Raw genomic sequence first — 22,506 nt, forward strand, 5'->3', positions numbered from 1 at the left:
CAGGTACTTCCCTTCAAAATAGTCACCGCTTCCAGAGTCTTCACCAAAGTTTTCTCTTCACCAAAGTAGCTTATATCAGACGTTTTGTGGTCCTGGTGTTTCCGTATCTCGACGTCTGGCTCCTAGGTTGCACTGTCCAGGCACGAAGCCCAAGTTTCAAACTCCATGTTATTCATCCTTCTTTCGTTCCTCAGAGTCAGCATCAGTGTTGAAAAATCGATCCTAGACCCCACCTCGGCACCTTCTTGGCCACATGCCTTCATGTACATACATGACTGCCTTTGCTTGACTCCACCTTCACTGCCTCCAGAAGTGACTCCAGACAGTTTACTCACCAAAATATCACCCCATGGACCTTATGGACACTCCCTGACAGGGTGCTGTCATCCCTTCAGTGGTGGACAGATCCATGTTACATTTGCTTAGGGGTTCCCCCCTTTCCAGACAAGATGATCATCACCTACACATCCCTTGTAGGCTGGGAAAAACACATGGATGATCACGTGACACAGGGAATGTGGTCTCCTTGAGAATCCAGGATGCACATCAATATCCTGGAACTCTGAGCTGTAAGGAAAGTATGCCGATCCTTTCTTCCATTCATCCATTCCCATCTTGTTCTCATCGTGACAGAATACGTGATAGAATATTTTCTACATCAACAAACAGGGGCATGAGATCTACTACTTTATGCGTAGAAGCGGTCAATCTCTGGAATTGGTGCATCACTCACCATAAGAACACAAGAACAGCCATACTGGGTCAGATCAAAGCTCCATCTAGTCTAGTATCCTGTCTTGCAATAGTGGCCAATGCCAGGTGCCCCAGAGGGAATGAACAGAACAGGTAATCATCAAGTGATCCATTCCCTGTCACCCATTCCCAGCTTCTGGCAAACAGAGGCTAGGGACACCATTACTGCCCATCCTGACTAACAGCCATTAATGGACGTATTCTCCATGCATTTATCTAGTTCTTTTTTGAACCCTGTTATAGACTTTGGCTTCACAACATCCTCTGGCAAAGAGTTCTACAGGTTGACTGTGCGTTCTGAGATGAAATACTTCCTTTTGTTTATTTTAAACTTGCTGCCCATTAATTTCATTTGGTGACCGCCTAGTCCTTGTTTAGGAGAAGAAGTAAATAAAATTTCCTTATTTACTTTCTCCATACCAGTAGTGATTTTATAGACCTCTATCATATCCCAGCTTAGTCGTCTCTTTTCCAAGCTGAAAAGTCAGTTTTATTAATCTCTACTCATATGGCAGCCATTCCATACCCCTAATCATTTTTGTTGCTCTTTTCTGAACATTTTCCTATTCCAATACATTTTTTTTGAGATGGGGCGACCACATCTGGACACAGTATTCAAGACGTGGGCATACCAGGGAATTATATAGAGGCAATATGATTTTTTTTATCTTATTATTTATCCCTTTCTTAATGATTCCCAACATTTTGACACTTACTTGAGTGGATGTTTTCAGAAAATTATCCACAATGACTCCCAAGATCTCTTTCTTGAGAGGTAACATCTAATTTAGACCCCATCATTTTATATGTATAGTTGGGATTATGTTTTTCAGTGTGCATTACTTTGCGTTTATCAACATTGAATTTCATCGGCCATTTTGTTGCCCAATCACCCAGTTTTGTGAGACCAGATACTTTTGTCCGCAGCCTATCTTCCCGGGACACAGAATGTGCTCACAGCTTCAGTCAGCAGACATTTTGTGATCGACCACAAGTGGGACCTTCACAATTCAATAGTACACGACATTTTCACCTGATGGGGGATTCCAACGAAAGATCTCTTCGCCTTGCATATAAACAGCAAATGCATCCCCTACTGCTCCAGGGAAGGTCTTGGCCACCAGTCTCAGGGCAACCTATACCTGCTCTGCTGATCAGACCAAATCAACTATGCCTTTCCTCCCAATTATGCTCCTACCCTTGGGTAATGCACAAGATCCAGCAAGACAGAACGATGGTCATTCTGATTGCCCCCTGCTGGCCGAGACAGTTCTGGTTTCCCAATCTCCTTCACATGTTAACCCATCCACCAATTCCTGTCCCCACCTTCCCCAATCTTCTGACACAGTGCAACAGCGAGATCAGACGTCCCAGTCCACAGGCACTCCATCTCAGTGTGTGGTATTTGGATGGACAGCTGCCTTATAACGGACCTGTTCTTCAGCCATGCCATCTTCTCCAGCAGCAGGAAGGAATCCCTCAGGCACTATTACCAGGCCATGTGGAAACACTTTGCCGCTGGGCCCAACAAAAGAGAGTTCCACCAGAATCAGTGGGGATCCCCTTCCTCTTGGGCTGCATTCTGTCCCTGAATGTCTCGCCTTCAACTCTCTGAAAGTCCACTTGGCGACAGCGCATTCCACCCTCCTATGGAAGATCACTCTTTCTTTACATACCCGCTAACTGCTAGGTTTTGGGCCTCCTCAGAAACGTCCCACCTTTCCAACCCATCAGACCTCAATGGGGTCTGAACCTAGTTCTAGCCATATGAAACCACCCTTTGAACTGTTGCCATCATGCTCTATTTCCCTCCTTTCCATGAAAGTCACCTGTGTTGCTATCGCTTCTGCAAGAAGGATTGGCGAACTCGGAGCTATGCTGACAGACACACCTTTCACAATTTTCCACAAAGCAATTTTCCCTGCGCCTGCATCCCAAATACACATTGGAGGACAGACCTTTAGACTTTCTAGGCATTTGAGCATTCTAAACATCTCAGTTAGACTCTAAGCATCATGAATTGTGTAGCTCCTACCTTTCAGATCTGCACATTGTATTGATGAAATCTGTGGTGAATAAAAAACTGAGTGGGATTTGTTTCCTTCAAAACAATTTTAGAGAAAGTTATTGAGGAGGATCATTTTGTCAGCATAAGTGCTGCTGAGGTGGGATGTCTGCAAGAGCTTTGAGGATGCTGTACATTGTTGTTTTCTGTTTTTGAGCTGCTGCGAAGGCTGTTTTGAGATGCTTGCCTAGGTTGCTTCTGAGAGCCATGGGTGGGTGGCAGTTCCTGCTGCTTTTATGTTTTCCCTCAGCTATTGCTTTCCTTTGGACTTTCACGTTTGGAAGAGAAGGTTGATCTGAGGTTTGTGCTGGCTGAAAGAGGGTAGTGAGAAAGGGTGTTTTTGAAATATTGTTGGGATTTATTGGTGGGGTTATGTAGTCTATTGAGCTAACATTTGATTCTTCCTGTTGAGTCCTATAATGGTGTTGCAGTTGTCAGTGAGTGCCACAGCACCTCACTATATCACCGGGATCAGGGCCTAGTGTCAAGGGAATTAGCAGAGTAGGCGTTCTCATCCCGGCCTTTGTAACAGGGTGGAACCCCAAACAGTCAATAGGACCTAGGCCCTCAGACAGGGCTGGGCTAATGAGTAGTCTCTCTGCTCTAGCCCTTAGGCAGGGCTGAGCTAATGAGCAGTCTATGAGCTCTAATCCTTGGGCAGGGGAGAGCTAGCAAGCAGTCTTTGATGGGAAGGCTGCCACCCAGGGAGAGGTGGCTGATTTGGCAACTAGGGTGGTCCTGTCAGCGATTGTCATGACGCACAGTTCCTGGCTTCAGACCACTGGCCTATGCCAGGTAATGTACACCTCGTTCTAGGATCTTCCCTTTGATGGGAATGGTCTCTTTGCAGAGCAGACCGATGCGAGGCTGCACAGACTGAGGGACAGTCAGGCTACCCTTCGCTCACTGGCTCTGAATAAATCGCAGTCAATGAGGAAGTAGTTCCGGCTGCCGCCAAGGCCTTGGCAACCTCAACAGGCGCCCGCAAGGAAAAGGGATAGAGATACGAGTTTTAGTTGTCACCGCCCTTTGTCTCCTGCTCCCTGGCACAACCAGGGCCAGAAGCACTCATTTTGAGGGTGCGCTCAAGAGCGACGTTCCAGTGAACTTCCCGGATCCGTCTCGTTCTTTCCTCAACTGTCTTCATCCCTACCATTTGGCCTAGTCGCGGGTCACCTTGGACTGTTGGGTGCTAGAGATTTAACTCGGGGCTACAACCTGTAATTCTTGGTTGCCCCTCCACCCCCCTTCCCTGTCTCTCTTCATGGACCCTTCTCACACGCAACTCCTCGTTTAAGAGGTCAAGAACCTCATACAGCTGGGGGCTGTGGAGGAGGTCCTTCAGGACATGAACGGAAAAGGGTTCTACTCCCGTTATTTCCTAATCCCTAAAGTAAAAGGTGTCTGAAAACTCATTCTGGACCTGCGGTGCCTCAACAAGTCTCTCGAAAAGTTGATGTTCCGCTTGGTCTCTCTGGCTTCCATCATCCCCTCCCTGAATCTGGAAGACTGGTACGCCACCCTCGATCTGAAGGATGCTTATTTCCATATTTCTGTCTTCCAAGATAACAGACAATTCCTCCATTTTATGGTGGCCAGGCGCCATTTCCAGTTCACGGCACTGCCCTTTGGTGTTCACAAAATGTATGGTGCCAGTGGCCATTTACCTGAGGTGCTGAGGGGTTCAAGTCTACCGGTATCTCGACGATTGGCTCATCAAGGACAGATTTTGGGAACAGATGCAGGGGAGCCTCGATCTGATTCGTTCCACCTGCCACGACCTGCCTGTTGATAAGTGAAAAGAAATCAACTTTAAGGCCACTGCAACAAATAGAGTTCATTGAGGTAGCTCTTGAGGCATGAGATCTACTGCTTTATGCGCAGAAGCAGTCAATCTCTGGAATTGGCCCACATGAGCCAGAGCCTTCCTTTCAGAGGTGCATTTCCAGGGCCTGATCTCCCATGTGAAAAACTACCTGCTTACCACTGCCCACACCTGCCTGTGGTTGTTAGGCCATGTGGCTGCATGTGCATACGTGGTCTGGCATGCCCGGCTCTATCTCCAGCCACTGCAAGCATGGTTGGCGTCGGTCTAAATCTCCAACAGACACTATCTAGACTGGGTAGTCAGGGTGCTGGTTCACATCCGATTGTCCCTGGATTGGTGGTTGAGCCCCGAATCGAAGATGGAGGGAGTTCCCTTTGTGGCCTGATCCCCGTCGCTGACCTTGGTTTCCGATGCCTCAGATCTGTGCTGGGGAGCCCACCTAAGTGAGCTCAGCATGCAAGACCGCTGATCGTGGGATGATCTGTCCCTCCAAGTAAACATCAGGGAACTCAAAGTGGGTTGCCTGGCCTGCCAGGTTTCCTGCCCCACCTGAAGGGCAAGGTGGTGCAGGTTCTGACACTGAATACCACTGTGATGTATTACATCAAAAGGCAGGGTGCAGCCAGGTTATCAGCCCTTTGCCAAGAAGCTCTCCCCCTTTGGGACTTCTGTGCGCAGCACATTGTCCCATCTGGTAGCCACGCATCTGCCTGGGGCCAGGAAAGCTTTGGCAGATCACCTCAGCAGGACCTTCTCGTCTCACCATGAGTGGTCGCTCCATCCGGAGGTGGTCAGTTTGATCTTCCGGAGCTGGGGGACTCTGTTCGTGTCTCATCAGAACAGGAAATGCCACGTGTTCTGCTCCACAGGGGAAATGCCTTTCTGCCCCTGTGGTCAGGGGTTCTGATGTACACCTTCCCACGGGTGCCATTAATCCACAACATCCTTATGAAGATCAAACAGGACAAGGCAAAGGTGATCCTGATAGCCCCTGCGTGGCCTTGGCAGCACTGGTTCTGCACACTGATGGACCTTTCGGTAGCTGCCCCACTTCAGCTGCCTCCCTGGCCGGATCTGCTGTTCCAGAACCATGGTAGTCTTCTGCATCTGAACCTGTCGGTGTTGCACTTCACAGCATGGCTTCTGCATGGCTAAATGCGGAAGAACATGAATGCTTGGCCCATATCCAACAGGTCTTGTTGGGTAGCTAAAAGGCCTCCACCAGAGCGACCTACCTGGCCAAGTGGAAGAGGTTCATGTGCTGGACCTCGGACTGGAGTATCCAAGCTGAGCAGGCCTCGCTGCAGGCGATCCTGGACTATCTTCTGCACCTCAAGCTCCAAGGGTTGGCCTTGTCATCAGTCAAAATCCACTTTTCCATTATTTCGGCCTTTCACCCTCCTCTCTAGGGCAGATCAGTCTTCACTCATGACATGATGGTCCTGTTTTTGAAAGGTCTGGAGCACCTCTACTCGCACGTGAGGGATTCCGTCCCTATTTGGGACCTGAACCTCGTGCTGTCACAGCTCATGGGTCCTCCCTTTCAGCCTCTGGCTTACTGCTCCCTTTTCCTCCTCTCTTGGAAAGTTTCTTTCCTGGTCTCAATACTGTCTGCCTGTAGGGTCTCTGAGATCATGGCGCTAACTTCAGAACCATCCGATACGGTGTTCTACAAGGACAAAGTCCAACTGCAGCCGCACCCAGTGTTCCTGCCCAAGGTAGTTTCACAGTTTCATACCAGCCAAGACATATACTTACCGGTCTTCTTTCCGAAGCCTCATAAATTGGAAAAGGAGCACAGATTGCACGCTCTGGATGTCAGGAGGGCTCTTGTCTTGTACATTGACAGGACTAAGCCATTTCGCATAGTCAGTGCGCTTATTCGTTGCGGTGGCGGACAGGATGAAAGGTCATTCTGAGTCTGCTCAGGGGATTTCATTGTGGATCATGGCCTGCATCCATTAATTTAAATTGCTGAAGTGAATTCCATCTCTTAACAGGCTTTAAGTTGATTAGTTTACTAAAACTGTTCAGTTAGACAAGCATCTGTTCTGAATAATAAAAATTGACAGGCAAATTTTAAGAGACTGAGACACATTAAGATCAGTTAGAAATAATGTAGCATGAAAGACAAGCTAGCACATTTTAAAAATAGTTTTACTCATGAGGGATGCAACTCACATTGCATTCTCAGTACTAATGAAATGAGATTGTTATTCATTTGTGTGTATATGGCTTCTTAATGACCAAAACTTCTTCAGCAATTTTGGTAGTTTAAATAAGACAAACTCATTTGCCAAGTTTCTTCTGATAAAGAGCCCTTACTGGATCTCAGTGACTCAGCTAGTTTACCATGCCGAATTACATAGTCGGGGTGCTGTTATCAAATGATGAAAGGAACCGTATGTGCTTGTTGGAAGTATTGCTTCTGGCACATTGAGAAGGACACACTGACAATACACTATGAAAAAAAAAAGCAACAGGCTGTAACTTTCTTAAATATGTGAAAGCATATAGAACAGGTTATCTTTGGAAAACCTGATTGTTATCTTGCTTATTGGGTCTCTGAAGCAATCCCTTTCTGGGTTTGTGGCCTACATCCATAGGGAGGACTCCATTCTTAATTCTCTCTTCCCTGCCCTGCTGCCCATTCACATCCAAGAACTGGACCATCCTCCAAGATGTTCTCACCTGCGAAAATGGTCACGTTCCCTTTTCCACTCCATTTATATGCCAACTGCCTGGGCCTTGCAATTACTTTCTGGGTTTTGAAGGTAAGTCTTCTCCTTTCATTCTCTCTATATACCAGCTGTTGTTTAGCAGAGCTTTTCCATCTGCTTCATTTAATCCCTCACCTGCCTGTGAAGGGATTTCTCCAGTTAGGATTGTAATCCTGGTTATGCATCAGGACAAGCCGGGGAAATGGTAGGTGATTGACATGTGCAATCAACTGATTTCCACCCAAATGGCAGAGTTGCCACAAATTCCTGATCACATTCATGCAGTCCTCAATGTATGGTCTCCCTGCACCAAAGCTTTTAATTATTTCTCCCTCTCCCTGCTTATTACCACAGTCCAGGACATCTGCATCCCTTTGGACTTCCAAACTGTAAACCTCTGACTCAGCAAACAGAGGGGGTTTTGATTGGCTTGTCTGTCCTCTTGCAAGTCTAATACCAAATGTATATGTCTCAAGAGATGATTAATGGTACATGGAGCCTTTCATCTCTAGCTTTTCAGCTTGACTACTACCCAGTTTGAAACCGACACAAAGTTGTTAAATTGCTAATGTTGTTAGTGGGCAGGTATTTACATTAAATTCACTCTCACAGTTGTCCCTAACTGCCATGATTGATAGTGATCTCAGCAAAGGGGATATTGAATGAATAGGCAGAAGAGATTCCTTGCCACTAGAAAAGATTACTTCAGGTCAGGATTGATGGAAGGTTTGTATAGATATTTCTAGTGTGTATCTGTCCAGAGAATTTTGCCTCCAGGGCTGTCAGTATAGCACCTTCCTGTCACTAAAATGATAAAAGAAGATAAGACATTTTAAAGTCCAAACTAGAAAAACTGGAAAAATGTTTTGCATTTTACAAAGCCCCAAATAGGAGAAGGGAGTGTCATTTACTGTATGTTTGTACAGCACCTGCCATAATGGGGTCCTATTTTGGTTGGCCTGTAGGTGCTACCTCAATATAAATGTGAAATAATAAACCACCTACTTTGTCTTTCTGGCAGATTTTAAAATGCTAGTATAGTGTGCAAGTGTTCTCCTACATTTCCAGTGTGGCATTTTATGAAATAAATACAAATGATTTCAACTGTGACGCGTCTTTAAAACATCAATGATATCCATAAGCCATCTCTAGCTTAAAGAAGGAATTTAAAAATGTATTTTTCCAGACACCCAGTTGTTCTGACATCAGATGTTTTTTTAAAAAATCTAGCTTTGGTGGGACTCTGAATAATCTGTTTTTTTTTAAAGTTGCACATCAGTGTGGTGTCTAAAATATTCATGGTTTTACAAAAAAATATTTGAAATGTGACATATTGAAAATATCCTGTTTACCTTAAATGCTGTTTGGAACAACTAGATATTAAAAAGCTTTTTCTTTAAAAAAGCCAAACATGTAAATACTGAAAATATTACCTATTTTTAAAATTGAGATAGACTGTTTTTCTCTCTGTAGATCCAAAGCAAATCACAAGACCTCAAATTGTGGGGAAACCACCCCCCCCCCTTTTTTTAGTAGAAACACACAAAGTTTGCATAGAAGTTTAGAAAGTGTTTTATTTTTAATATTTTCTGATTTTTTTTCTGTCATCAGCATACTACATTTAATATTCAGACTCTGTTGGACAATTTATGCTGTTCTTAATTTTTATGTTTTTAAAAATACATCCTAAATATATACTGAGTGTTGCCTTTGAAAGCATAGAATGAAATGGCTATATAAACACTACCCATAAACGATTTGTTATCAGAGCTGATATGCAGCCAATGAAGTGCAGCCAACCCAGGAATGAAAGGCTGCTTCCATTCTGCTAGGACACCATACAACAGCTTCCAGCTAACGTTACTCAGTTTTTTGCAGGTGATTTTGTATAAACTTGTAGCAAATGATGTTATTGACTTTGTATGTAGTATATGTGTCACTGGATTGTCACATGGCATTGCACAATGACAGCACTATAGGTTTTAAAATACATAATATTTTAAAGTCGGTCACTTTTCACAAAACTGAATGATTCAAGTGGTTATATCAAGGCAAATAAACCTTTTTGAAAATGAAATCAAGATTAATTGAACCAGTGCTAGTACAAATCTAATGATGATGATCTACTATGTTGTTTGGGTGTGGGAAAAATCTCCCAGCATAAGCTCTATATTAATTTAGCACCAGATTCTGCCACTCTTAATCATGTAAAACATTGTGCCATTCCCAGAACAGGGTAATACTCAGTGTGAGTATGAGTAATAGATTCTGGCCCTCAGTCAGCCATGTTTAAATTTTGCATGAAACTTTAATCTAGAGAAATCATTTTCTGTACACACTGTGCCCAGCAGCCCATTTATTGTAGAAGTTATATTGAGCAAAGTATTCATTCATTAAATTCCAGGTATCCTACACTTTATTCATGAAGATGTTGGACCTGATTGTCTGCTGCCCTGCTCCTTGCAAAGTTACTTTCACTGGTATAGAGTTCAAAACTCTACTGTTCAGATTTGGTGGAATTTACAGTCACATTTTGCTGTGTAAATAACTGCACAATGGATTTGTCTAGACTAGTGTTTGTGGTTTTGTAGTAATTCAAGTTAATTGAATGGTCAGTTATCTCAAGTTAATTACCACACTTGTAAATGCTAGTGTAGACATGGTAATTTGTTTCAGAGATCAGGGTGTCCTGGAGCAAATATTTGTTTGCTGTTAGTTTATAGCGTTTACTGTTGTTAGTTAACTTGAGTTAAAACAGGACTAAAAACTTGGTCTAGACAAACCAAAGATGAAGGGCAACAGAAAATTGGGTTCATGATCAATAATATGCATTTTTTCATGTAGCGATCTTTGGATCAGTAAATTTCATTTCATACAGTGAATATTTTGACTCTTTTCCCAATGTCCAATACTTGTGTATATTTGCCAGCCTAATTGGAAATCTGTCCTTACTGCAGTGAGAGTAAGGAGTGGTGGACCGAGTAAGGAGTGATGAGCAGAGCCCTATGTTTGTAGCAGAACGACCAACAGAATGCAACTGAGGAAGATTAGGATCAGCTTTTATTCACAGAGAGAGGAAGAAAATAGTTCTGGGCGGGATATAAATATTTTATGAATATACTAAGTCAGTCTGCACTCCAGTAAACTGTAAAATAAGCAAATCTGTTTGAGAGTAGATATGACACTTTTTTCAGTTAATGAAGATGACATTTAGTTTTTGGCAATAGCAGTAAATATATGAAATTATATGGCTGCATTGAAGACTATTATATATACTATCATACTGACAACTCATGACACCATCCCCTCAAATTGACATCATTTGAAGTATACCCAAAATGTAAATGAAAAAGTCACAATAGAGTGCATCATTTTTTTATGTATTCATTTTGTGAGTAAGTGATAAAACCAAGTCATGGTAAAGAGCCCTGTGAAAGAATACTGCTCTGATAAGTATTTCTTTTACTCCTTGTCTGCAGATTAACAGTGAAAACTGAACCTCATCAACTGTAGTAGGTAGAATTATAGAGGAGGAGGGCTGGAAGGGACCTCAAGAAGTCATTTAGTTCAGCACCCTGCTCTGAAGCAGGACCCCAGTAATCCTATCATCCCTGGTGTTTGGAGGTTTTTAAGAACATGTTGAATAGTGATGGGGATTCCACAACCTCCTTTGGAATCCTATTCCAGAGCTAAACTACCCTTATAGTTAGAAAGTTTTTCCTAATATCTAACCTAAATCTCCCTTGCTGCAGATTAAGGCCATTACTTCTTGTCCTACCTTCAGTGGAAATGAAGAACCGTTGATCCCCATCTTCTTTATAACAGCTCTTAACGTATTTGAAGACTGCTATTAGGTTCCCCTTCAGTCTTCATTTCTCAGGACTAAACTCCCTCAGTCTTCGTTTCTCAAGACTAAACATTCAGTTGTTGCTGTTTTTTTTTTTAAACTTTCCTCCTAGGTCATGTTTTCTAAACCTTTTGTCATTTTGGTTGCTCTCCTCTGGACTCTCTCCAGTTTATCCACACCTTTCTTAGTGTGACACCCAAAACTGGACACAGTACTCCAGCTGAGACCTCACCAGTGCTAAGCAGAGTGGGACCATTACCACCTGTGTCTTTCATAGGACATTCCTGGTACTACAACCCAGAATGATATTAGCGTTTTTTGGAACTGCCTCACATTGTTGACTCATATTCAATTTGTGATCCACTATAGCCCTCAGACTCTTTTTTTACAGTATTACCGCCTAGCCAGTTTCCCCCCCCATTGTGAAGATATTCATTTGATTTTTCCTTCCTAATTGTAGTACTTTTCACTTTATTGAATTTCATCTTGTTGATTTCAGACCAATTCTCTAATTTGTTGAGATTGTTTTGCATTATAATCCTACCCTCCAAAATGATTGCTACCCTTCCCAGCTTGGTGTCATCTGCAGATTTTATAAGCATATTCTTCTCTCCATTATCCAAGTCATTAATGAAAATATTGAACAGACCGGGACTGACCCCTGTAGGGTCCCACTAGATATACCCTCTCAGTTTCAGGACGAACTGTTGATAACTACTCTTGGTATATGATCTTTCTGCCAGTTGGGAACCCACCTGATAGTAACTTCATCTAGATCATCTTATGCAATTGTCACATGGGACTCTATCGAAAGCCTTACTAAAAGCCAGTTATATCCAGTGATGAGCTGCCAAAATCTTAACAACGGGTTCCCTCTTCACCCCACGAGGTCGTTGCCCACCCCAACCCCCCGGGACTCCTGCCTCATCCAACCGCCCCACGTTCCTTGACACCGCCCCCCAGGACCCCTGCCCCCTCCATCCCCCCCCATCCCCTGACTGCCCCTAGAACCGGGCAGGAGGGTCTCGTGGGCCACCGTAGTGGGTGCCCACTCCACCCCTAAGAGCCAGAGGCACCTGCCGGGGGGCGAGGTGGGGAGTCCTGGAGGTGCTTACCTGGGGCAGCTCCCAGGAAGCATCCGGCAGGTCCCTCTGGCTCCTAGGGGCGGGGGAGCATAGCTGGGGGGGAGCAGGGGGAGCACCGCTCCTCCACTGATCACATCAAAAGTGGTGCCTTAGGCGCTGACTCCCTGGGTGCTCCGGGGCTGGAGCACCCACGGGGAAAATTTGGTGGGTGCAGAGCACGCACCTGCAGCTCCCTGCCCCACGCCTGGCCCCAGCTCACCTCACCTCCGCTCCACCTCCTCCGCTGAACGCGCTGCCCCACTCTGCTTCTCCGCCCCTCCCCCGGCATCCCACAAATCAGCTGTTCGGTGGGAAGCCAGGGAGGGCTGAGAAGCAGGCGGCAGCTTCACACTCAGGCTGAGGGTGGCAGAGGTGAGCTGGGGCGGGGAGCGGTTCCCCTGCACGCGTTCTCCCCCCCCCCCCCCGGGTTACCTGCTGCGGCGTGGGCGGCCCTCCTCGTGCCCTTCCCCCCCCAGCTCACTTCCACCTCCCTGGGCCTGAGCGGGAAGCCGCGGCCTGCTTCTCAGCCTGCCCCAGCTTCCCGCAGGAACAGCTAATTTGCGGTAAGCCTGGGAGGGTAGAGAAGCAGGGCGGGGCGGCGCATTCAGGGGAGGAGGCGGAGCGGTGGTGAGGTGGGGGTGGGGTGGGGAGCTGCCGGTGGGTGCCTAATTGGCCAGTTAAATTTAGAAGCCCTTTTAGAACCGGTTGTCCCTCATGGAACAACCGGTTCTAAAAGGGCTTCTAAATTTAACAACCAGTTCTAGCGAACCGGTGGGAAGCGGCTCCAGCTCACCACAGGTTATATCACATGTACAGCGTCCCTCCATCCACTAGGCCAGTAACCCTGTCAAAGAAGGAAATTAGGTTGGTTTGGCATGATTTCTTTTTTAACTAATCCATGATGGCTATTCCTTATAACGCTGTTATTCTCTAGGTGCTTACAAATTGTTTAATAATTTGTTCCAGTAGCTTTTCAGGTATCAAAGTTAGGCTGATGGATCTATAATTCCCTGGATCCCCTTTGTTCCCTTTTTTAAAGATAGGTACAGTACTATGTTTGCCCTTCTCCTAGTTCTGTGGGACTTCACCTGTCCTCCATGAGTTCTCAAAGGTAATTGCTAATGGTTCTGAGATTGCTTCAGTTAGTTCCTTAAATACCTTAGGATGAATTTCATCAGGCCTGCTGACTTCAATACATTTAACTTATCTAAATACTCTTTAACCTGTTCTTTCCCTATTTCGGCTTGTGTTCTTTCCCCCTTGTTAATATTGTGTTGAGTATCTGGTCACCATTAACCTTTTTAGTGATGACTGAAGCAAAATGGGCATTAAACACCTCAGCTAGATGTAATCATACCACTTGTAATCATAAAAATATAGTGTGCATGCTCAGTTAGTGATAAATGGTCCATACCTCCAGGCTGACAGTGTTGATTATTTTATCCTATTTTACATCTAAAGGAAAAATTTCTCAGAAGCTGTCATGCTTTGAAGATTTATCTCAAGCAGAGACACCTATTTAAACATTTTGCAGGTTAAAGAGAAGACTTCATTTTGGTTTTTGATAATTTTGCCTATTTCCAAAATCCCCACCCCCACCCCCCAATCTTCTTAATCAATGGCTGTTTATGAAGTCTGAAGATAGACACAGTTTATGTTCATTTTAGAAATCTGGTGGGCTAGGAATTTGTTTTTGGTAAATATTATAACATTAGTTCAGTGAACAAAAATAATTCCTGACAGAGGCAAATTCTCTGGTTGCTGATGCACAGTGTTTGTAATAGATGCAAACCAGCTTTCTCTCTAGCAGCTGATCCTGCTCCTGCCATGGGTATCATTCTTTTCTATACAGAAAAGGAGCCAGGAGCAGAATCATCTGCTAGAGGGAAAGTTGGTTTGCATTTTTTATATATAAATAAAATAAAGCTGGGATTGAATCCCTGTCCTACTCTTGAAGCAGCTTATATTTGTGATAATTAGCAGCTGGACCTGCTGCTTAACCATAAGCAGCTTTGGGACAAATCCTTTTTTTAATTATTATTATTTAATAGTATTGAATAGTTGGCTTATTTGTCCCTTGCAAATTCTTCCAGTTAGTGTCATATGAGAGAGGCTATTTTTATTTTAAAATTCAGTTGAGTAAAATATTATTTTTCATGGAGAAAAATAAAAAAGCTGCTAGAAATAATTTTTCATTGAACTTATCACATAATGTTTTTTAAATTGAGAATTTTCATTGTTTTTCATCATTCATCTTAGATTCTGGTGCTTTACCGCAGTTTCATATGAGCAGTATAACCTTATTACATGTTACTTGAGCTCAGTGATGCTATTAAACTGCTTGGACAAACAACATAAAAACTTTCTGCTTATAACACCAATCAGCAGCCTCACTAAGGAAAAGGTGTGCTATACACTGTGCCCCCAAAAAATAACAAATCCAGGCTCTGGTGGACCAAAGGAATAAAGGGGTGAGTTCTGAAGCTAAAGCTTAGATTTAACCATGGAAATTTTAATTCCTTAAATACAAGGAGAGGGGAAGTGGAAGTGCTATCTAGGATAACAAGGAAGCCTGATCTTACAGCCATCCAACAGTATTACAGCTGAAATATAGCAAAGGATATTCAGTTATCAGGTTATTTAATCAACAGAGTATTTCTTAGGTTTAATTATGAATAGTACAAATGGCACCATGATTACAGGGGATGAAAGCACAGACTCAGGTGATAGATTGGTTTTCATAACCTATTGTGGGATTCCACTGATTTCATAACTGTTAGGAATTAAGTTTCTGTAGTTGCCCAATGTCACCAGATCATGGAGATTAAATGTCAGTTTTTCCTGTATGATTTGGTGTATTTAAATTTTTATAATATGTTGTATAGGAGCCAAACATCATTCTTACCATTTGTATCCTTTTCTGCTTCTTCACATTCAGCTGTCTCTAGAATCTTTTTCTTTTTACGCTGCCCATCTCCTTTCCTGCAGCTTTTCTTCCTCATCTCTTTTCTCTGTTGCCTTAAATTTTCCCCCTCTCGTTTTCCCCTTGTGCTCACTCAACACTGTCTGCATAGAAGCTGCTATCAAGCCTGGGGTTCTGTTTCATTTGCTGACATCTATGGCATAAACCACTTTGTATTATTGATTCAAATAGATATACTGGGAGATTTTTAAATTACCGGCTTTGCATTTTAAAAATAACTGCGAATGCACTGTTATTCAATGGAAGTGTGATAGCAATAACCTGCACCAGGAACAGCTTCTGATAGAAACAGATTTTATATTTTTTGTCTGTCTTTGTTTTGTTTTCCTCAACTGTTGACCTTACATGAAAGTTCTGAGCATAGATGTAATAACTGTGCTGTTTGTTGTAAAGCTTACCTTTGTGTGAAATATCTGGTTTGTCATATGAGATACTGGGGATACCCTAAGGTTCTAAATGTTCATGGATAATCCTCTTTAGTCAAACACAGACAAACTCAGAACAATTTATAAAACATACACATGGAGAAAAGACATGAAGTGATTATGACAGGTTTGGGCCTTTGGGGTGTCACCTAATGTGCTGGGATGCCACTGAGTCAGCCTATTCTGCCAGCCTGGGTCCCCTTTACCTGGCCTTGCTGGGTTAGGCTCACAAGCTTCTTCCAGCCAAGCACACAGGCAGGGCCACACCCAGCTGCACAGTGTGACAGAGATCCACTCTGGAAAGATTCAGCCTTAGGGGCTCGCCCCAATACTCTTGTGCCCACTCCCTTTAAGGGGTACAAACCCAAAGGTTTTATGAAATTCACCCCCTCCCTCATTGTGGAGGGAGATATGCACAATTCCCCCTCCCCCGTTAGAAATTACATAAACTGGGTTATATTACAAACAAGAAATAAGTTTATTAACTGCGAAAGGTGAATTTTAAGTGAATATAAGAGATAACAGACAGAACAAAGCAGATTACTGACTAAGTAAAGTAAAACACGCAAGCTAAACTCAATATACTTAAGAAACAGGTTACAAAATGTAAATTCTTACCCTAAATGTTATTTTAGGCAGGTTGCAAAGTTTCTGTGGTTCAGAGTTCCAGTTATATTCCTTTTCAGACTGGACCCCCGTCTCAGTCTGGACTCTCCCCTTGCCTTCCCTTCAGATGGCTTTAGCAGTCTTTCTTCTTGGGCAGACAGGCCATAGAGAGGAAGAGTTCCGTTTGCCTTCCTCCCCACCTTTCAATGGGATTTACATAAGGCGGGAATCCTGTTTCCTAAACTTGATCCCCCCTTACCTTCCAGTGGAAAGTCCCAGGTAATGTTTAGTATCAGATGACAAGACCACCTGACTCTAGTATCACACTCCATGAGTCAGTATGGAGCATCCACAGGAAGGCCAAGCCTTTTCACAGTCCATTGTCCTCGCTGATGGGCTTTTCCATTGTTGTACCTGAAGTGTTAGCAGTGAGCGTCACCCAAAGTAGCATAGTTGAAATACAGATACATAGTCAGTATTCCTAACTTCTGATATAGAAACGATACAGGCATACAAATTGGATAATTGCATTCAGTAAATGATAACCTTTCCAATGATATCTTACAAGACCCATCTTGCATAAAGTACATCTCAGTTATGTCATATTCATATCATAAGCATATTTTCATAAAGAATATGGAGTGAAACGTCACCATGATGCCATGAAGTTGTTTTTTATCTTCCCATTGTCCTGTTGCATAGCTAATCCAGGGGTGCTGGAACAATTTGTAAAGTGAGGGGCTGAGAGCCATTGAACCAAACTGTAAACCCTGTACATGATGGAAACAACTTCAAGCCAAGAGGTGCAGCAGCACCACTAGTTCCAACATCTATGAGCTCGTCTTTAGAATGGAGATCTCCATCTCCTCACATATCATCCCCAGTTGCCCAGGCTTGGCAAAAAGTAAGGTGGCCTCTGGCAATCAAGACCTCACTCCCACATCTTTCATGTAAACTTGTAACTTTCTGGTTCAAGAAGAGACAGAGAGATTCTCCCATCTCACTTGCTTCTGGATTGCCTTGTGTAGGAAGGGACTACCTCTGGGGCTGCCCAGAAATTGGAGGGTGTTTCAAATCCTGCCAGTGTGTCTGCTCAGAGGAACCAATGGCTGCTTGTCTTGCGGGAGCTTCTCCCATCCTCCTGCCCCTGGATAGTTTGGTCCAATTTAGAGAGCACATCTATCAGCCATTAAGCCTGATTTCAGACAGGGAATCACAGTTCTCACTGGGATCAGGGTGTAGCTAGTCACCACAGGAAGGAATTTTTCCATGCTTGGCCAGGTTAAGATGAGAGGTAATGTTCTTTTGGTGTTGAAAAGTAGAGTTCGGTGTTGGAGTTTTAACTATGTTGCAGGCATTGTCTTTAAACCCCAATATCCAAGAAGGATAACTGAATCTGCCATATCAAATACCCAAGGCAGCAGGAAATTCACAGACCTGGAAATACCCACTAGTGACTAGGTATAGCTAATTACTTGACTACATTTCTGATCTGATATTACAAATATTTAAGATTCCAAATAGCCAAGCATAGTGAGTTTATTAGTCAAGAATAAAGCATGAAAAACAAATAAAGCATGAAAAAGAAACATGAAAAAGAGACGTACATACCACCCTTTTGGGGAAGCAATCTCTCAGAGTTCACCTTATATAGAAGGTCTGCTCCCACAATATGCACTGAGTATTTATGCTGTAGTTGTTTGCCAGCTAAATATTACCCAAGATTCTACATATCTATCCAAGATTCAACCCATGAGTCTGCACCAGGATGGATTTGATTTAAATCATGATTTAAATCACTAGTCAGGAAAACTCGATTTAATCATGGTTTTTTACATAAAAGTGCATTCTTGTTGGTTATTATAACCTTAATGCATATTCTTCACAACTCAGAGATAGATGTAGGTTTCATTTTTAGAAGGTATACACTATTCATTTTTTAAACAGTGCTTTATTTTGAAAACTTTTCAGGTTAGTTTTACCGCTATATCAGAAAATGAGTGATTGTTTGGTTATTTCATTTACCAAAGATAATTGAAGCAGATATTTATGAAGTCATTGGGAGGTGAACTATCTCCAATTCAACAGGTTAATCATTAATATTTGGAGGATTTTCTTGCAATGCTATATTAGGAGAACATCATCACCAGACAGACATTTAAATTGTTTTTTTTTTTTAACTAAAACAACAACGTTATGTAGTTTGGATTTTTTTCTTCAACAGAAAACATAATGTTTTAACAAAACAAGCATATGTCCGTCGCTTCTCACATTTATTTACAGATTTCTCCTTGTCCAGATCTATTCCACCGCCAACAATCTATTCATTGAACTTTTTGAAACTTTGCACTTTTAGAGAGAGGTAAGGGATTGATTCTATGTACACAAATTTGCAGAGGGACAATAGAGCTGAGGTCTGTTATTTCTCACATCTGTGTATTTATTTATTTATTTTAAACCATTTTTGCTGTTAACAAGCATGTTACTTCTGGAAAGACAAATCCACAGTTTGAGAACTGCAAACTAAGCATCTCTGATGGTATCTTTTAGACTGAGCACTGAGTCCCATTGGGTAGATAGAAAGATTTTCCTAAATAATCTATACAGAAGCCTGTGGAACCCCATAAGATTGGGTCCCTAATCCATGAACTGTTGGAACACATTTACAAAACTTTTCTTAAATATTACATGAATATATTGTCTCATACTATAGAATTAGAATTTATAATCCCTATTCCATGATGAGAAAACTTTGAGCTATAATGTATCTTAATTAAAACTATCTTTAGATAGGTTTTTTCCTCAAAAAGCATTTTATCAAAAAAATCAGATTTAAATAAAAAAAATCAGATTTTTAAGTATTTTTTTTAAAACAAATCATTGATTTTTATCCACCCTGGTCTGCACCTGTTTCTTATCTTGTTTTTTTGTACCATCCAGTACCATCCAGTACCTTCCTTATCTTTGTTGTGCATACCACATTCCAGGTGTCAGTGGCCCATGGAAGCAGCTCCTTAGAGTACCAGGACATACTATTCAGATATCTGATTTCCAACATGTATCTGATTGTGCCAAGAGTTGAATCATCTATTGCAAAATGTTAGGGGGGCATATACGTTAGCTTGAGGGAATAGGCATAAACAGCATTCAGCGAAAAACATAATACAATTCTCAGTTGTATGACATAGCATGACTACTCAGCATTCATGTCTGATATGTGTACAATATTAATATTGTGTGTAATACATATTAATATATTATGTCATACCCCTAACAAATATATACATTGGCTAACACTATTCTTCCCCTAATATTACCTGGATTCAATTTTATGTGTACAGGGCTACTTTTAACTGTCACTTTTTTATTTTTAAATTAGCCAAATAATTTTTCTTGTCTCATGCCTGTTCTATATCTGTTAATAGAAGAAAATAATCATTAAAGGCAGGCCAACTGGTAGCTGTCATCGTGGTAAAAGCTGGAGGCTAATTGGAAGCCTGGCAAAGAGTGACGAGGGACAGTTACAATAATATTGCATGCCTACTTTGTTTTGTTACGTGTAATACTAGCCTTTTCTAGAGATCTAAAAGAAAAACTGCGGAGAGGAAATTTGTGCAGAGTCCCATATTTTGAAGGATAAATCCAGAACCCAAAAAACAACCTGAGTGACAGGACTTTGTGCTGTTAAGTTTCTCACCAGCTGCAAAAGAGAATCCTCCCGCAAAACTATGGAGTAGAAGCAGAGCTGCTTTGGCTGTGGTGCATTGAGGAGGAATACCCAACGGATGCCACATAACGTCAGATTCACCAAACCAGCTCCACTCATGCACACAACTTTCCCCGTCTGTATATTGGAGTGCTGTGTGAGCCTCTGTGTAGCTGGTCTGGTCTGGCTTATAGTGGGTACAGACACACTGTTTTGTGGTCCCAGCATCCTGCTTCCTTCCTTCTGCAGCAGAACCACACCAGTTCCACTGGGTAATGGCCTCTGCACCAGAATTTAGGGGTGAGGGCACCATTTATATGTTAAATTCTAATTAGTTATTTTTCTCAGAAATGCATGCTTTTATATGACTTGGAATTAGTAATGGGTTTTGGTAAAGTTAATGGAGAACTTACCAGGGTCTCATGTTTATATTACTTCAAAACAGTTTTTTTTCTTTTATTGTTTTACAATACAGCTTTTCATCTGCATGTTGAACAGTCATTTCCATATAATATCCTACCTTCATTATGGAAAGCATAATAATCATGATTTTTTTTTTATGATGTCAGGTCCCTGGGGATTTGAGTCAGACATCTGAAGACCAGAGTTTGTCAGATTTTGAAATGTAAGTTTGCAGTAAATGGATGTGAAATTTTGTATCTTTATACTATCTGTGTGGGAGTGGGGAACAAATGATCAGATCTAATACATTGCTTTCGCTCCATAATTTCCAATAAGTGAATTACCAAACAGGGGTATTCTCAGTGGTGAGCTGGAGCTGGTTGTTAAATTTAGAAGCCCTTTTAGAACCTCCGCTCCGCCCCTGAGTTACACACCTCCCCACTCTGCTTCTCCACCCGCCCCCGCCCGGCTTCCCGCGAATCAGCTGTTCGCGTGGGAAGCCCGGGGGGAGGGGGGGCTGAGAAGCAGGCGGCAGCTTCGCGCTCAGGCCCAGGGAGATGGAAGTGGAGTGGAGAGGAGCTTGGCGGGGGAACGCGAGGAGGGCTGCCCGCGCTGCAGCGGGTAACCCGCGCTGCAGCGGGTAACCCGGGCGGGCCCGCGCAGGGGAACTGCTCCCTGCCCCAGCTCGCCTCTGTCTCCCTGGGCCTGAGCGTGAAGCCGCTGCCTGCTTCTCAGCCACCCCTGGTTTCCTCTGCCAACAGCTGATTTGCAGGAAACTGGGGGCGGAGAAGCAGAGCGGGGCAGCGCATTCAGGGGAGGAGGCGGAGTGGAGGTGAGGTGAGCTGGGGCCAGGCGCAGGGCGGGGAGCTGCCAGTGGGGGCTCTGCACCCACCAAATTTTCCCTGTGGGTGCTCCAGCCCCGGAGCACCCACCGAGTCAGCGCCTAAGGCGCCACTTTTGATGTGATCAGTGGGGGGAGCCGCTGCTCCTCCTGCTATCCCCCACCTTCGCTCCCCCACCCCGCCCAGAGGGACCTGCCGGATGCTTCCCAGGAGCTGTCACAGGTAAGCACCTCCAGGACTCCCCACCTCTCCCCCCGGCAGATCCCTCTGGCTCTTAGGGGCGGGGCAGGGCAGGGCAGGCACCCACTACGGTGGCCCACGAGACCCTCCTGCCTGGATCTGGGCCAGTTAGGGGAGAGGGTGGATGGGGCAGGCATCGGGGGGGGGGGGTAGGCCGGGGGGGTGGTGGTGAGCAGGGAACTGGTTGTTAAGATTTTGGCAGCTCATCAGTGGGTATGCTGTTGTTGGAAATAATGCAGCTAACTTTCAGAATCTTTGTCCTGTTTAGTTTTTTTTTTAATCTTGGGACAGGAGGAATTCAGTTTTATGCTGCATCTGAACATCCTTTGGGAGCTTGTTTTAGTTTTCAGTTGGATCTTTTAGTCCGCTAATGGTTCAGCAGCAGTTGTGACCAACTAAATCCCCGTGGGAATGCCAGGGGGGATAATGACACAGCTAAAAAGTGGTTTCTCTCTTTTGCTTTTTTTTTGCCATGCTCTTCTATAATTGTTCATTTCCCACTACAGAAGATGAACATTAGTGTACCACAATTTTTTTAAATAAGAAAATTGTAGAAAAAGTACTGAACAAATACAGTTGCACTAAAAATCCCACATTTCGGCCTGAATTATTTTAATGTGTGATTTTTCTGGCCTTTAACCTTTGTTAGCCTAAAATCCATATATCTAGCTCAGTGTTTCCCAAACTTTGGATGCTGCTTGTTCAGGGAAAGCCCCTGGCGGGCCGAGCAGGTTTGTTTACCTGTTGCATCCGCAGGTTCGGCTGATCGCGGCTCCCACTGGCTACGGTTCGCTGTGCCCAGCCAGTGGGGGCTGCAGGAAGCGGCGGCCAGTACGTCCCACTTCCCGCAACCCCCATTGGCCGGGCAAGCGAACCGCGGCCAGTGAGAGCTGCGATTGGCCAAACCTGCGGATGCAGCAGGTAAACAAACCGGACGGGCTCGCCATATCACATTTCACGGCCAT

At 43.6% G+C, this 22,506-nt stretch overlaps 1 protein-coding gene across 1 annotated transcript in view; it reads left to right on the forward strand.

Annotated features, from left to right (window-relative positions):
- The window catches only part of SNX29 (sorting nexin 29), a 441,491-nt gene that overhangs the window by 221,840 nt on the left and 197,145 nt on the right, over positions 1–22,506 (forward strand). Inside the window, exon 17 of the mRNA XM_074965421.1 lies at positions 20,627–20,682. Within this exon, the coding sequence (XP_074821522.1) occupies positions 20,627–20,682 (56 nt within the window). The remainder of the gene's footprint in view (positions 1–20,626; positions 20,683–22,506) is intronic.

Source organism: Natator depressus, chromosome 10, assembly GCF_965152275.1.
Source record: "Natator depressus isolate rNatDep1 chromosome 10, rNatDep2.hap1, whole genome shotgun sequence".
NCBI lineage: Eukaryota > Metazoa > Chordata > Testudines > Cheloniidae > Natator > Natator depressus.